This window comes from Phaethon aethereus (assembly GCF_964289735.1).
Source record: "Phaethon aethereus genome assembly, chromosome: 1".
Classification (NCBI taxonomy): Eukaryota; Metazoa; Chordata; class Aves; order Phaethontiformes; family Phaethontidae; genus Phaethon; species Phaethon aethereus.
Genome location: NC_138575.1, coordinates 159,604,347 through 159,620,532, shown reverse-complemented (window position 1 = coordinate 159,620,532; position 16,186 = coordinate 159,604,347). Strand labels below are relative to the sequence as shown.

The window sequence follows — 16,186 nt, the reverse complement described above, 5'->3', positions numbered from 1 at the left end:
CATGCAAGGAAAAGCACAGCAGCGATGAAGTAAAGGCAACACACTTCTACCCTCCTGCCTTTCCCTCCTGCAGCTTTTCTCTGCCACATAAGCGCCGCTTGGGGAATCTGTGTAGAGATCTGTTGCTATTTGTCAGCACCCAAACAAGTTGTTAAAACAAAATCATGCAACCTAATTTTAGTCCTGGTTGGCAAAGACAAGGCTGCTGCTATCCTAATGCCTGTAATTTGGCTCAGAGCAAAACGCTTCAGAGGCAGGCTTGCTTCATTACTTCAAAGACTGTTGGCGGACGAAGGCGCAGCAGGCTTCCAGCTGGCATAAGCGTAAGGGACGCTCTCCATTACCAGGGGCAGGTTGCCTCAGGAGGGAGCCGCGTCAAATTCTGAATCTGACCGAGGTCTGGTCTTATGCGTGACCAGGGGAGGGCAAGCTGGCTGGGCCCACAATCGCTAAAAGGACCTTTGCACCTTTGATCCGCTTAACCACTGAAAACTATCAAATAACTCTAACATATGAGGAGAGATTTGATTCTTCTTTCCATTATTTGCAGCACCTCTCGCAGCAACGACTGCTGGCAGCAGGGGCGCTGAGGGCACCATGCCGTAAGCAACGAGCATTAGGTAAGTTTTAAATAATTGTGTCAGTACCTAATGTGTTCCACTCGTGTCTTCGGTGTCACAGCGTTTGTTCACGTTCGAAAATACCTTCCCCGTTTGGGGAAGGCAGGCGGCCCTGGGCCCCGGTAAGGAGGCACGCCGGCATGCGAAGGGGAAGCGGTGCGGCAGGGGGGTGACCCCGCGCCTGTCGAAGTGGGAGTTGCGGTCGTCGGCTGCTCCGGAGCTGGGCGGCTTCACTCAGCACGTACAACGCTGCGGATAACCGTCGGCGACGGGCTAATTTCGACCGGGATTTTCTGCAACCCATTACTCAACACCCCTTCAATTTCTCCCGACGCACTCGGAGGCTCCTGTTCCGGGCAGGCAGGCACGCACCCAGCCGCTGAAGCCGCCGGTCCTGCTCCTCTCCCTTCCCCCTGGCAGCACCTCCCACTCGCTCTCCCACTTACCGAGTGGGAGTTTTCCCCAAACTCCCTGAAACCCGCGGAGCCTCACCGCGGCGGGCAGGGGAGAGCTCCTCCCTCGCAGCGCGGCCGCCCCCGAGCTGCTCCTCCTCTCCCCCGCCCGCCCGCGGGGCAGCAGGGGACGAGACCATGAGGGCGCACACAAGGGGGGACAACACGGCCAAACAGATGCCTCTCGCAGCGCCGAGGCGCAGCCGCCGCCCAGCCGGGAAGACGCACAGCCGATTCCTCTAAGACACCGTGAAGGCACACAGTGGGGAGCGCCGCCGCCGGGCCAAGCCTCCCCGTTGCTCCCCCCGGCCGGCGGCGGGAGTTGGTGCCGGCCGGCGGCGGCGGCGCTGAGGAGGCAGGGGGTGGTGGGGGCGCAGGTGAGCCCGCGGCGCGGCGCCCTCCTTCCGCGCGCCGTGTCCGCTTCCGGCGCGCTGGCGTCCCCGCTCTGCCGCGGCCGGGGAGGCGACGCAGGCCGGCGCCGCGCCGCGCAGGTAACGGGCCGAGAGCGTGGGCTGACCAGCCGCCGCCCTTCCCCTCTGCCACCGCACCGCCGGTAGCCCCCGCCCCTCGCTGGAGCTGAGGAGGGGAGCAGGCCCCCCCGCTTTTCCTCCCCCCCCCCCCCCCCCCCCGAGGCTGTTCACTCTGTCACTGACTGGCGGCAGCGCGGGGGCGGGGCCGCGGAACCGCGCCGGGGCCCCGATTGGCGGCGCCCCAGCCCTCCCGCCCCTCCCCGCTGCTGAGGCCGGGTCTTCCCTGCCCCGTGGGGTTCCCCAGTGGGTGAGTTCCCGTAGAGCTGGTCGGACCGGGTCCGAGTGGAGCCCTGCTTGCGTTTGGTTGCGAGACCCGCCGCTGGCGGAGGAGAACTGGCCCGCTGGCGGAGGAGAACTGCCGCGCTGTCGGCTCCGTCCGGTGACCCGCGGTCGGTGTTGCTGGAGCCTGCGCTCGAGTGAAATTCCCGCCTCCTTCGTGGCAGGTTTCCCGCCTGCGGCGTACGTCTTCTCTCCGCGGCTGTGCCAACTGCTGAAATGACGGATAACGCATACTGTCAATTTGCTTTTTAAAAAAGATCATTAAAAGCAAGTCAGCCGTCTAAATTTGTTTTGGTCATTCTTAGCTGCTATAAACAAAATCTGACGCCTTTCTTTTCTCACATCTTGAAGAATGAGGGGCACGTAAAAATAAAAGGGAACCCTTAACAGCCGTGCAAGGAAAGCAGTGAAACAGATTGAGGGTAGTGTTGTCAATTTACAATCAACAGAGGTAATAGTTACTGTAATTTTCTGTAAGCTTGAACTTCACTTGCAGCAAAACTATACAGGATTCTTCAGAATTAAATGACCTTAAGTTGCTGTTTCTGTGATTTATTATAATTTGTTTAAATTATTTTGTATTCCACATATGCAAGGTACTGTGACTACAAGGAATAGAAGTGATCAACCACAACTATGTAAGCGTAGGAAGGTTTTAAATTTTGTTTAATTTTATTTTTCTTATTCCTGTCCTGGTTTACAAGTGTAACTGCTCATGATGTCTTCATCCTGGTATCACTATGGTGTATGCTGTTGGCATCTCACAAATCATAAAAAGTGCTGTTTGTAGGATTCCAGAGATGCTTAGGGAAAGACACGGTGTATGTTGTGATGTATCTTGAAGGGTATTTCAGCTTTGGACCTGAGCGCGAAGATGAGCTTTGTGTATGTTGTATGTTGATTGAGACACCTTTACTAACTTCTCATTTTCTTTCAGGTACCTTGTCGATAGCTTGCAGAGGCAATGGAGGCAATGATGCAAACTCTGTTGTAATTAAAACATAAGCAAAAAATATTCTTAGCTGTACAAGACTCTTTCAGTATCATTCAATGCCTAACATTTCAGAAGATGAAAAGGAGAATGGTTCTGGAAATAGTGGAAACACTGAAAACAAACCTGGGAAAGAATCCTCAGAAGCTTCTCTTCATGACCCCATGAAGCCATACTGCGTGTCAGATGCCTCTGCTGCATCCTTGGTGTCTAGGGGAGATGGGCATTATCCATGGGGATGTCCTGTGACTCATACACGAGAGAAGTTTTATACCATCTGCTCAGACTATGCTTTTTTAAACAGAGTAACATCTATTTGTAAAAGCCCAAGTGCTTCAGTTAATGCCTGTCTGTCAGGCAGTACTGCCTTAAACGTTGGAAATAACACACCTGGCTTACTCAGCATTCAAACTGGTGCTTCAGAGATAATATACAGTGAGGATGCTAACTTGGATAGCTTGTCTGGTGATCTTGGAAAGCTCCCACTGGCATGGGAAATCGACAAATCAGAGTTCAATGGCATGACCACAAATCTGAAGAACAAAGCAGGTGAGATGGTGAGGATTTGATGATGTGATAGGGAAAGGCTTTGCGTTTACAACTGGTTTGTGGAAGGCGGTGGTCAGCACATGTATCGCTTGAGAAAGCGCTGTGGAAGAGCCTGTGTGTAATTTCAACCAATCTGCTCATTGGGGAAGGAGAGAGTGAGATAGCCGGAGTGAAAGTCAAGTGTAGCTGCCTGGGGAAGTGGGTCTACTACAAGGCTTCTACTGAACTGTTGTAGTGGGGTTCTGTGTTGTTTTTTTGGGGGGTTGGGCGTTCTTTCTTGAGTTTTGGGGGTATGTTTTCTTTTAGTAGGACCTAGTGCATTGTGCAGTCATTACTTTTACCTTTTAAGTAGAGGTTTGTCACTTGCAGAAATGTTTCAAGCTCCTTCAGAGATGTATTTTGAAATTAAATGTGGTGTACTTATGACAAGAAGTAAATGAAATCATTACAGTTATTTAGGAAAGCAGATGATTTCTGTAACAAAATTATATATGTTTTTACTTGCTATATGTATACAGTGTTAGGGAACCCATTTCTTTGAAAATGGCTTCTTTGCTGCCTCTTATGTTCTTGCTTTGCATAGACACAGATTCCAACTGTGAATCAACCACATGCATACACACTTGGTTTTCTTTGTCCTGTAATCCCTCTGCTTATCTAGAGCAAACTGTAGATTTTTTCTTAATGGGTTGGCTAGCTAGTCAAATTGCTGTTTTGCCTATCGGCATGAAACTGGTTTAGCAAAACTTAAATACATTTAGCAAATTGCCATTGCGTTTTCATGTGTATGTGTAGTGTCTTTAAAAATAAGAAACAAATGTTACTATCTTACAGGATGGTAAGTTTTGCCACGATTTAAGTGGTATATTTCATTTGGACATGATGGCTTCAAAATGGGACAGAAATATTCCTGCTCTAGCATGTGGCCCAACACTTTTCATTTTCCACTGTTTCAGTGGCTTACAAAAAGGAAAAGCCCTTGGGGATATATTATTCTCAGTGGATTTACATGTAAGCTTTCATCAGAAAGTGTAGCTGGTTGCAGAGCTTGGCTGTGAAGTGTTTCGTTACATTTCCCTTTGCATTTAATGTTAGGAGATGGGAAGTCCATGTTGGTCTGAGAGGCTGTTTCTGGCATGGCTGATTTAACGCATTAGAATAATCGGATTGACTGCTCTCTCTAAACAGTTGGGCAGGTCATCGTTATAATTCTATTCAGAAAAATGCAATGCTATTTACGGAGCTAATGGCAGCTTTACAAACCTGTTGACAATCTTGATTATGCATTTGAGCTTTTTCTGTCAATTAATGTTTAGTCCCAGTTTGCACTTACTGATGAAGCCAGCATCTCTATGTGAGGTGCATGCTGTTGCTAAAAATATTTAAGAAGATATAAAAGGTAAATTAGGTGTTAATTTGTTTCTGAATTCTGTTTTGCAGGCAACATGAAGAAACAAGCGACAAAGAAAAAATCCCTAGACAAAAAAAGCAAACAATACAGGGAGTGTCCTCAGCGTTCTGCTCTTGAAGACATGAAGGAGAGGAAAGTGTTGGACCTCCGGAGATGGTAGTATTTATGAATTGTATTTAAGGTTATCCCCATACAGTTTGTGGGTAAACATTGTTGCTAGTTACCTGATTTCAAACTTCTTAATAATGTCTTCATACTTTTTTTAATTAGAAATGCGGACGTATTAAGCGTACGTAAACTAAATCTCATACTTTCTACAGGAAGAATGAGAGCTTCCTTCCCATCTGTTGAAGCTAAAAACATTTTTCTTTCTAAACATTTTTCTTTCTTTCAGTAAGGAAAAAATTTATGTGGGGATTCACTGCTAAAAAAATGCAAATTCATTAGCATGGTCAGGAAAAAAGTAACCTTAAAATAGTACTGATATGTCTTACTCCTGGTTTTTCTTTTGACGGGGAAATACTTGGTTAGAATCTGTCAGTTCTGTACAACCTATATCATTAATATAGTTCACTAAAGTCACTTAGTTTAATGAATCTGTCTGGTTCTTATTGCATATCTGTGATGTCAGAAAATTAGAGTTAGCCTAGGGTATCTGTGACCTGGAATGACATTCATTAGTAAATTGGTAGAGATGCGGCTTACTACAAGTTCATGCATTAGAAGAGACTGGATCAAACTGTACATTATATTAGTACAGAACCGTATTTTCCTACATGTTCATTTGTACAGAACTCCCATTGGGCTGTTAGATATTTGACTGATTTGTATGAAAGAGGGTAGTAGTATCTGACAAACTTAAAGAAATTGGTTAACGTATTTGATTTTTTTTTGTTGTTTAATACAGGCAAAGTAGAAACATTTAGTATAACGTGGCATGGCACACAGGAAAGTAGTTCAGGTTGCTCCTGTAACTAAATCAAGAGTCCTTACCAATGTGTTTGGGTTGTTGTTTGTTTTAGGTATTGCATTAGCCGACCTCAATACAAGACTTCCTGTGGAATTTCATCCTTAGTGTCCTGCTGGAATTTCTTATATAGTACACTGGGAGCTGGAAGGTAAGTCACACATAGACTGCTTTGCCTCTAGAGAGTCTAAAATAGATTGCTTAATTTCTTTATTAAACAATACTCTTTTGTTTGTTTGTTTTCCCAGTTTACCACCTATTACTCAAGAAGAAGCTTTGCATATATTGGGCTTTCAGCCGCCATTTGAGGAGATTAGGTTTGGTCCCTTCACTGGAAATACAACTTTAATGAGGTGTGCCTGGTTCTTTTGATGCAGCTAAATTGCTAATGTATGCAAAAATAACATAAAACTAAGGGATAGAACCTTTAAAAATACAGTAATAGTTAATTTATTTAAAAAAAAAAATTGTCTGCCACAAGTTAGTCCTTTCAAGTTTTAGAATAATGAAGCATACCTGGGTACTCTGGCAGTGCCCAAAGAAACCTTTCTAAGAGTTTTTAGTACTAACCATTTTGTATAGTGTGATGTTGCTACACAGATCAGGTGAACATGAAATTCTATTTGATTTTTGGTTCTGTTTGTTTAAATAGTTGTATAATACTCTAGTGAATCCAGTCTCCCAGTTAGGAAATTTTTTCTTTACTCTCATTTTCCTGGTTTTGAAAATGCATGTTAAATGCTTGTTAATATCACTGAAACAGCCTGAAAAAGAAATTGATATACTAGTAGCTTTATGTAAAAATTAATTTAAGAATTGAAAATGCGGTAGTGAGTGCTGTACCTTTGCTGCCATAGAGCGGTTCAGGAGGAAGAGGGGGGGAAAAAAAAAAAAAGAAAAGATGGGGCTGGAGTCACAGAAGACTTGGACTTTCAAATTCTGTTTCATTTCTGCTCTGTTGTTTCTTGATCTTGATGAGTTGGTGAGTTGGGTCTAAAATACTTGTCCTTTTTTTTTTTTTTCTTTTTAATTAAACTCATAAGGTATTTTAGGATTAAACGGGGCCAGCAGCATATTGTACTCGAGTGTTGAACATCTTGACGAAGCTTTAGTGTGTTACCCTTCTGTGAGATTTAAAAATTTTGCAGTGCTCTTGCCTGTTTCGTGAGTTGCATTTGATCTAGTTAGTATTTTTTGAAGGCAATGTATAAGGTTTGGCACAGAATGTGGGTGCTGGATTTGAAAATGTGGCAGCAGTCTGTTCTTTAATGGTAGCACACTGGCTAGATCATTGAAGAGTGTCATGACAACTTCCTTCTCTGCCTTAGGGGGCCTGGATCCAGATTTTGTATCTCCTTAGGAGTATGTCAGGGTACAGCAATGCTTATAGACCAAGTTGATAAAACATTCTGCCTCTTTATGTCAATAGTCTTCACAGACAAAAGTTAAACTTGGACTTCTTCTTCCTCTTCCTGTGTGAGTCCCCTAAGTGCTGCAGAAAAGTTGCCCTTTTTTTTTTCTCCTGTATGGTCAAATAATTTTTAAGTCCTTGGCAGACTGGAAAACAGGAGGGCTGAGAGCCAAACATGTTACCCAAGATTGCTTTATGATTGAGGTATTATCTTCAGAGATGTGAATTTGAATATTCTAATGCAGGAAAGTAAATATCTGAGACAAAATCTTTGCAGACTGCTCCTCACTTAGTGCTGCTGTGAGAAGTTGCAGTATGGGACTCCCGTAACACTTGGGCATTGTGAAGCCTATGTGATAGAAGCCCAACATGATATGCAGAAAGTTTTACTTGAAGGGTCGTGCCTTCTGATGTCTTAGAAGATTCCCTTCGTGCAGCTTACAAATCATGGTTGAAGCTTGGCATATCAGAACTTCAGTGTCTTTCTGAAGGCTGAGTAACTGGAATTTAGAGATGACTAAACTGAATACAATAGGACCAATGTTTCAAATCCAGCCCATTTGGATCTATGTCAGGTCTGAAAAAGCAAGATGGAGGAAAAGGCTTTGAGTATTTATTTATCTCTCTAGGAGATGTTAAGTTTTGTTTGTATTAGGGTACTGTGGTCATCTACAGTCTATTAATGTGGTAGGTACTTAGTAGCACACTGAGAGTTTTTTCCTAAACTGTCAAGTGGAGGAGAAGTGGGAGGAAAGACAATTGCATTCAATAACTCTTGAGTTACTACAATCTTTAAGCTTATTGTTTCAGATGGTTTAGGCAAATAAATGATCATTTCCACATCAAGGGATGCTCATATGTTCTGTATAAGCCTCATGGGAAGAACAAGACAGCTGGAGAAACTGGTACGTAGCTAATCCTAAAGCATTCATCTTACAGTATGTAAACTGAAAAATCCTGCAATGTGTAGCATTTGGCAGGACAAATTCTGTAAGTAGTACTTCCCATTTGAGATAAGCTATCAAATAGCTCCAAGTTGCTGATTTTTCTGGTTTTACTTTTTCTCTTATTTTGCTAAAACTTTTCATTTGTACTTTTATTTATGTAAAATATATTCTGTGCTGCATATTCTGCTATCACAGAACTGGAATTTTAAGGTAGACAGGAGGACACTGCACTTCCAGTTCTCTGTTGGTGTCCTGGAAGATGTGTTTGCTATAATACCCTGGGGGAGCAGCATGTTCTTATTTCGGCATTTTAGAAGTCTGTGTTGTGTAAAAACTTAGAATGTTCAGCTCAAAAGTATTAATGTCTTTAATAAGTGTTTTGTACTTTTCAAAATGCAGTTTTTAAAATTAGTGAATTCGTCCATTCTGCATGATATTAGCTAACATCTGTCTCCAAAAGTTAGATCATTATTTTCAATTAGCTTACAAAGCTGCATTTTTATGTTTACTTCTAAGTGTGCTATCTAAAGAAAAATTATACTTTCATATACAGTTTATTAGCCTTTGATAGAGTCTGGGTAGCTGTCTTCTAACTGGAATTTTCTTTAAAAGGATAAAACCATGCTGAAAAGTTTTTGGGGAAATCATTAAAGTGGGAATCCCCTTTTTGTTCATGGTATCCCATTTGAGAATTCTTTCATGTTTCAGTGCCTTTTTTAGTCTTTCTCTGAAACTGAGCACTGCAGTCGCATTACAAAATACTGTATGCCCAAGTGTGGGAGGTGTTCCTGAGACTAGGAAGCTCCAAGAAGCTCATGATATGAAAACATTTGAAAGCTTTCAGTGGTTTCAGCAGTATCACTGAAACGTGATACATCTGACTCGGGGCAGCAGGACTGCATTGTGTTGCAGTGTGCATTTCCTAGGTTAAAAGACACTTTTGAGTTTTTTGTTTTGTTTTCTTTTTTCCAGAACAAGTGATTTTCTTTCAATATGACTTTGATCTAAATGCAATACATACTTTATATTGCATTTCCCTAGTCCAGACTGGGTGGCAGATGCTATTTTTTTTGTACCAGGCAGGAAATAAAATGCTGAGAAGTTTGAAATCAAAACTGTATTTTGTGCATGCCTGTCAGGTCATGTCCTCTAATTTAAAAAGCAGTGTAACTGTTTTATATTATCAAATAGGTCTTTGGTGAATATATTACACAGGATACAAAGCACTCTGGACTGCAACGTGATCTTTCTTTGTAGCTGCAGGGGCTCTTGCAAAGCTAACACGTGGACTGAAAGATGAATCAATGGCCTACATCTACCATTGCCAAAACCACTATTTTTGCCCAATTGGATTTGAAGCAACCCCAGTAAAAGCTAGTAAAGCGTATAGGTAAGATACTGTGTTTATGCTTATTTTAGTGTAGGAAATGTACAGAAAAATTTACTGCCAGTTGATACCATTTTCCACCCTAAATAACATGAGCACAAGAAGACAATCCCTCACAAAATTAGCAGATGACAATAGTGAGGAGTGCTAAATAATGAAAAAAGTATGTCACTGGTGTGTAAGGAGAGCCTCAGTCTTGCACTTCGCTTCCCAAGAAGCCTACCTTTGGCTGTGTTGAAAATGTAGAGTCACATCAAGGAATAGAGAATGCTAACTCTACTTCTAGAGTTCAAAATGGTGATTGTCTGAAAGGTAATAAAGTATAATCATCTCAGTCTAATTTGTTCCCAGTGTGAGACTGTGACCATGGGGCTAATGAAAGCTTTTCTATATTTTTTGCTCACGTACTTAGTTGTTTATTAAGGCTGCATTCACTGACACGCCACATGAGAGAAGAGTTTGGAAAATAGGCCCAAAACAGAAGGCCAACACGTCAGTCTGCTTAAGTTTACCAAAAAGTTAATGGCTTGCTTACTTGATCAGTTACTAAGAATCTGCACTGGAAGAGCAAAGTAAAAAACATTGTTTACTAGATCAAAAATGGAGTTTGAGAAATAATATGGTCCAGTGAGCAGAAACTTAACATGCCTTTTATCTAGTTTGAATTCATATTGTTTAGTAATGAGTGAGAGCAAAAATTCCAATACTTTACCCATGGTTGAAATGGATTCTTAGTCTAGTGATGTATTTTTAAGTCAATATTAGATTTTATTCCTAATAGCAGATTTCTTCTAACAATGTAACAGGAAGTAATGAGTTCAAGGAGCTGTATTTTAGGCTGGAGTTCAGACCAGAAATGCATCCTGTTTTCTTCATATCTTCCCATACCTTACTGGGAAAAATTATGTTTAAGTTCCAGAAGCACTATCGACAGATTCTGCAGCAGTTCTTATTTACCCGTTTTGCATTCTATTTACAAAGGAAAGCTTTTCTTTAACAATCAAGCTAAGAAACATTTAAGTTCCAAAAGAAATGGGTACATAGCTTGCTAGGCTGATCTTAGGAGACAGTTTTTAGGTCACCCACAGACTTCCTGTATGATCTTAGGTTGCTGGATTTGGACTCGGGAGACCTGGGTTCAGTTCCCAGTTCAACCACAGACTTCCAGTGTGACTGTAGGTAAGTCAATCTATCCTGTGTCTTGGTTTTCCATCTGTAGAGTGATGGCATACATGGTTATTTTGCAGGGAATTATAAATAAACAAATGATTGCAAGCAGTAAGGCCATATGCTGTCTAATTCCCTAGGCAGAAAAATCTCAGGTTTTGTCACAGTTGAAACTGAAGTAGTTTTTCCCGGGATCATTAGACACAGGAAGTCGCAGAACAAGCCTCTGTATCTCATCAGTCTGCCCTGACGTCTGTCACAAATTTTCCCTGACCAAGGTTACTGCAGGCTTTGAGCTTCTTGGCAGTAATTCACAAACTTGAACAAGTATTGGTTGAGGGTTTTGCTTTTAATCTGTGGTATTGGATGCTTAGGAGGAAGGGATTGAAGTTACCAGTTGTTTTCATAGAAGTTACCCTACAGCTGTTACTAACAACTGTCAGCTGGGGTGTAGTTTAAAAATAGTGGAAGGGGCTCTTTCATGACTCTCTTAGCACAGATAGGGAGGAAGACGTTTGTTCCATGTTCATGTGTCTTTCCGCAACTCTTATTTCCACTGTTAGATATATATTTATATTTGGATCTTATACTAGACTGCCTTTCATCTGAGTAACACCTTTTTTTTAATGATGATCTGTCTTTTTCCTAAATAATAAGCAATAGCTTCTACTTTGCTTCCAGACCTTGTGAAACAAAAAGTTTTCCTGTATGCAGTTGCAAACAGCATTTATAGCGCAGGAGCTGGTTTTAAGTTTGGCTGAGGAAACAATTTTAAATGTTAGAAAATCCTAAAAAGAGCAATAAAATGTTAATCTCTCTTTATTTTTAGTATGCACAATAAATCTTACTAGGATTGTATCTTCTATTGAACAGAGGTCGTGTCTTGCAGCAAGAAGTAGAATATTGGATCTTAATTGGAGAGCCAAGCAGAAAACATCCAACAATACACTGTAAAAGGTACGTTATTTGGTAAGACTATAAAACAATACGATTTCTTTCAAAACAATTTGTACTTCTGTACTAAGGGTTGCCAAGTTTTGAATGAATATACTATAGTTCTAACAGAAACAGGTGCTTTAGTGAGAAACTTCAAGTTTTGAAGGCCACCTCAAGTTTGGCTCTGCAGTTTTGTAACGCATGGCAGGACACCTGTGGGCTGCTGAAAGCCAAAGCCTGTTTCTCTTGTTTGGGTGTGACGCAGCTCACATTAGACAGGAAGAAAAGACACCTCAGCTCTCTGCGATCGTGCCAGTTGCAACTTACAGGCTGTGTGAACCTTGGAGGAGTTTATGCTGTGGATGAGGACGTACATAGGCTGTGTCTGGGGTGTGCACAGGACATTATGCTGCTACCGAGAATCTCCTAGCTCAGGTGCAGGTCAGCCTGTACTCCCTTGTGTTATTAGCTTATGTGTGCATAAAAACAATACATTTATGATGAGGTCTGGCTCGTATGAAGACATGCAGACTAGGAGAGCTAGAGGGCACTATGTCAAAATTTCATTGATTATATTTGTCATGATAAATTAATAGAATAGTTTTCTCAGCTTTATTTGACGTGCTAGTTCATAATGCCTAATATTAATTTCTGAAATGAGGGAACAGTACAAAAGAATAGTATTTCTCAAGAAACCAATTCTGTGGCTAAAACATAAGTTTTAGCAAACAGCTTCTTTGCTCTGCCTCCCCCCCCGCGAGTTAATTATGGAATGATTTTTCTTGATACATTAGGAAAAGAGCTGGGGGGGAGGGAAATCACAGAACAACTTCTTTGGTTCCTATTCTTTATCCTCTAATTACTTTGAAAAATTGTTTGAAAATGCTTATTTGATAGTTTCATAGCCAGTCAGATCTATCCCAGTACCTAAGACCCAGATACCTTTTTTTTTTTTTGTCAGTGGTGTGACTATGTCAATAACGGTAAATAGCTGGATATTTTTGACTAATGAGATTAAGAGCAACAAAATAAAAATCACATGATGTCTGTGGTTGCTGTGCTGAGAAATGGCATACTATACATCCCACTGACAGAATTTTGTCCTGCGGTATATGAGCTACAAATGGCACAGGAAAAGGTTTCTTAATATAGAATACAAAGCTTTGCAGTACTATTTTTCATGGTGAAGACATTCTTCCTCCTGCTGCGGTCCCCATGAGAGCTAGCAGAAAGTTCTGTGCTTAAGGTAGGAGGGCAAAGGTTGAGGTAGAACTGGATTTTCTGAACTTGGAGGGTGGTCTTAGAGAGAAGTAGGTAATTAGACTGACAGAAAAGTAAAGGTGCCGTGTAGGCTTAAAGAGGTCTGGAATATAGGGATACTTGTTTCAGTGGGGCTAGAAGGAGCTATGAAACTCTGAAGAGCTGAGTGAATGGGGAATGATTGAACTGATAGTTTATTACAGATGGGAATTAAATAGAATGGAGGAGTGAGTTATGCTGATAGCTGTCTGGTAAAAACAGATTTAGTGGGTGAGAAAAGCAGAAAAGCGTTTGAACAAAATAATATAAAAGGATAAGAGAGGATTAAGTAAGGTAAAAGCTAATGTTCCTTCTTGCTTAAACCACACTTTGCTTCTTTCTGTCTCCTACTGATGGATTGGTAAGGGTAAACAATGCAACTGGTGACTCATGGTGCTCTTAGTCATTTTGGAAGGTGTTACCCAAGAGCAGGAATAATCACTGACGCTTTTATATCTAGCTTGATGTCTCTAATACTGAGGCTTTTATATCTTTACACTTTCATTTATCTTTAAATCGCTGGTAAGACTATTTAAAGCTGCAGATCTGTATTTGCATGTGGGTATACATGAGTCTTAGTGATACTGAGGTTTTAATAAATGTCAGCTGAGTAGTAATAACCTTATTCTGTAGGTGGACAGATATTGTCACTGACCTAAACACCCAAAATCCAGAATATCTAGATATTCGACACCTAGAGAGAGGACTGCAGCATCGAAAAACAAAGAAGGTAAGGTAGACTTACTAAGATGGGAGGAAGTTTGTGGTAGGTTTTTGCCAAACTTATTTGTACTTCAGCAGTGCAAGATAACTTCACTAAAATAAATTTGTTACAAAGTATTGCTGATGACAGAAGTCAAATACTCACATAGCGGAGTCATTTATATTTACTTGCAGGCCAAGATACAGTACAGCAGTAGCCTGGCATATGCTAGGATGAACCAGGGTATCTGCATATACAATATATTTGGTCACAATATTTAACCTTGTTGGCTTAAAATGTAGCTGCAGCAAGTATAGAAATTCTCTACGGACAAATTACAGACAGTTCCTTTTGGTGCATGACCTTCTATGTAAGCAGGAAAGAAAGTACAGTTGAGTAGGATCAAACAAAAGAATGCATATGTCTGTTTTGTGGACTTAATGGTCAATACATACAGCTTTCTTTCCTATAGATAGGGCTGTATCTCGTGGGTGGGGGATGTATTTTTGATTTGCAGATTGGAAGTCTATGAGAAATAAAAGGCTGAAGAGATTATTTCAAATGTGGAGACTCTACGGAAGACAATGTCAGCAAGAAATGAAGAGATAATTTGTGTGACAGTGGCTGGAGAATAGAAAGACCAGCAGTAGATAAGTTGTACGAGCCCATCAAAGATAAAAAGGATAACTTAAAAAGATGAGAAAGAAGGCAGTAATTGAATCTTTGAAACAATCAAAATGGATTGAGCAGAGTTATTTGTTTGTGGATATGGTTTTATGGGTTTTGTTGTTTGCAGGTTTTGTTGTTTTAAGAATTCTGTTACTTGCCAAGATGTTAATTTCAAATATCTATGTATGTTACAAAGGTGCCCACGTGCATTTAACAAAGAACCTTCTTTCTTTGATTAGGTTGGAGGAAATCTTCATTGCATCATTGCCTTTCAGAGACTTAATTGGCAAAGATTTGGTCCGTGGAATTTTCCATTTGGAAATGTTAGACAGGATAAACAACCCCAAACACAAGGACAAGGAATTTCCAAATCTGAGAGTGAAGACAATATCTCTAAGAAACAACATGGACGACTGGGTCGATCTTTCAGTGCTGGCTTTCATCAAGAATCTACGTGGAAGAAATCTAATCTTCGTGAGAGGAGGAACAGCGGGTATCAGAGTTATAATGATTATGATGGAAATGATTAAAATTAACTTTAGATAAAAGAGTTGATATATTAAAGTTAGTTTTAATCAAGGCATATTAGGGATCTATTAGTCCTAGAAAACATATGAGTAGAAATTATGGTATAAGATACAACTTCATAATTATTAAATAAATCTGATTATATGGTTGCAATGGATGAGATCAGATGTATAAACTGACAGATAAGCACAGATTATTGTACTTTTTTGCAATCAAAAGTAAATATACAGCAAAATCAATCATTTCTTTTGAAATAATTGTGCTATGTCCCGATCCATGAAAACAAAAGAGCAGATAGAAATTAGTCAATGTAATAAACAGACGTCATTAAAAATACTTAGTGAAAGTATGAAAAGCATGAAAATTTATTATATAACTTTATAAAAAGGGTTATTCTGCAAATGGTGTAAGGATAAAAGCAAACATTGCCTCCTTTTTCAACACTCCATTTTATTAAGGCTGCCCATATCCAGTGAAAAGAAGAAAAAAAAAATCACTTAAGTTAGAAAACCTTGTCAGATTTACACAGTGAATGTAGATTGTCAGTTTAGTTCCCAGTAGAATTCTGCCAGTCAGATAATCATATTTTGTCAAGTAGGTCTGAGTTTCTTTTCCCTTAGCTGGATGCCTGTTTTAGACTGGGAGGAATTGCCTGTGGCAGGGAAAGTTTGAGGACGGGCTGCCTTTAGTGCTTTTGCTCTGTGGGTGCAGGGGCTGAACTCTTATCCTGGAGCCTCCTGAGAGCACGGACATGCTCAACGCAAGCTTGTGAAATTCAGTATTAAAAAGCTGCATTTACCATTAGCCAAATGAGCTAGCTGAACACTGTGTTCCGTTGGCAGTTCTTTTCTTTACTGTCATTTTTCTGCTGCTCTTTTAATTTTGTATGAAGGGGAAGCAAGTGCCGAAAACTGCTGGCAGCCCTGATGATATTATATACCTCTCAGCCAGCAAGCAATTCAAGCTTTTTAAGGTGTCCATGTGCAGTCACTTTTTCTTTTTCCCCTGAATTTGAAATTTATCCAATTGTTTGCCCAAACACATCTCAACAGTTGTAACTTTCTGTGTACAAATGTTCATACCTGCTCAAGGATTCATTTTTTGACCTAAAAAGATTTGTCATGGAATGCGGGGGTTTTATAGGTTGCTGCTTTTGTTAACCAAAAATGGGAGACTTTTAGACTTTTGTTCATTCAATAAAATTTGTTTTCTATTTTGTTGTTTGCTTTTCATTTGTCTTGGGAATGGTGACCCTATGTTTAGCAAAGATTTTCAGGAAAGCGGGTAAACGAAGGATCAGAATTGCAAGCTCTGCTTAGCAAAGTAATCCTAGAGGTAGG

At 40.9% G+C, this 16,186-nt stretch overlaps 1 protein-coding gene across 1 annotated transcript; it reads left to right on the top strand.

The window, feature by feature from the left end:
• Positions 1-2,931: 2,931 nt before the first annotated feature.
• Positions 2,932-14,848, top strand: BIVM (basic, immunoglobulin-like variable motif containing; the record flags this gene model as incomplete). Its single annotated transcript, XM_082014289.1, has 9 exons — positions 2,932-3,421; positions 4,862-4,988; positions 5,855-5,950; positions 6,048-6,152; positions 8,021-8,115; positions 9,415-9,547; positions 11,585-11,668; positions 13,580-13,676; positions 14,558-14,848. 9 exons carry the CDS (start codon positions 2,932-2,934, stop codon positions 14,846-14,848), a joined length of 1,518 nt encoding a protein of 505 aa, XP_081870415.1.
• Between the last annotated feature and the right edge of the window lie 1,338 nt (positions 14,849-16,186).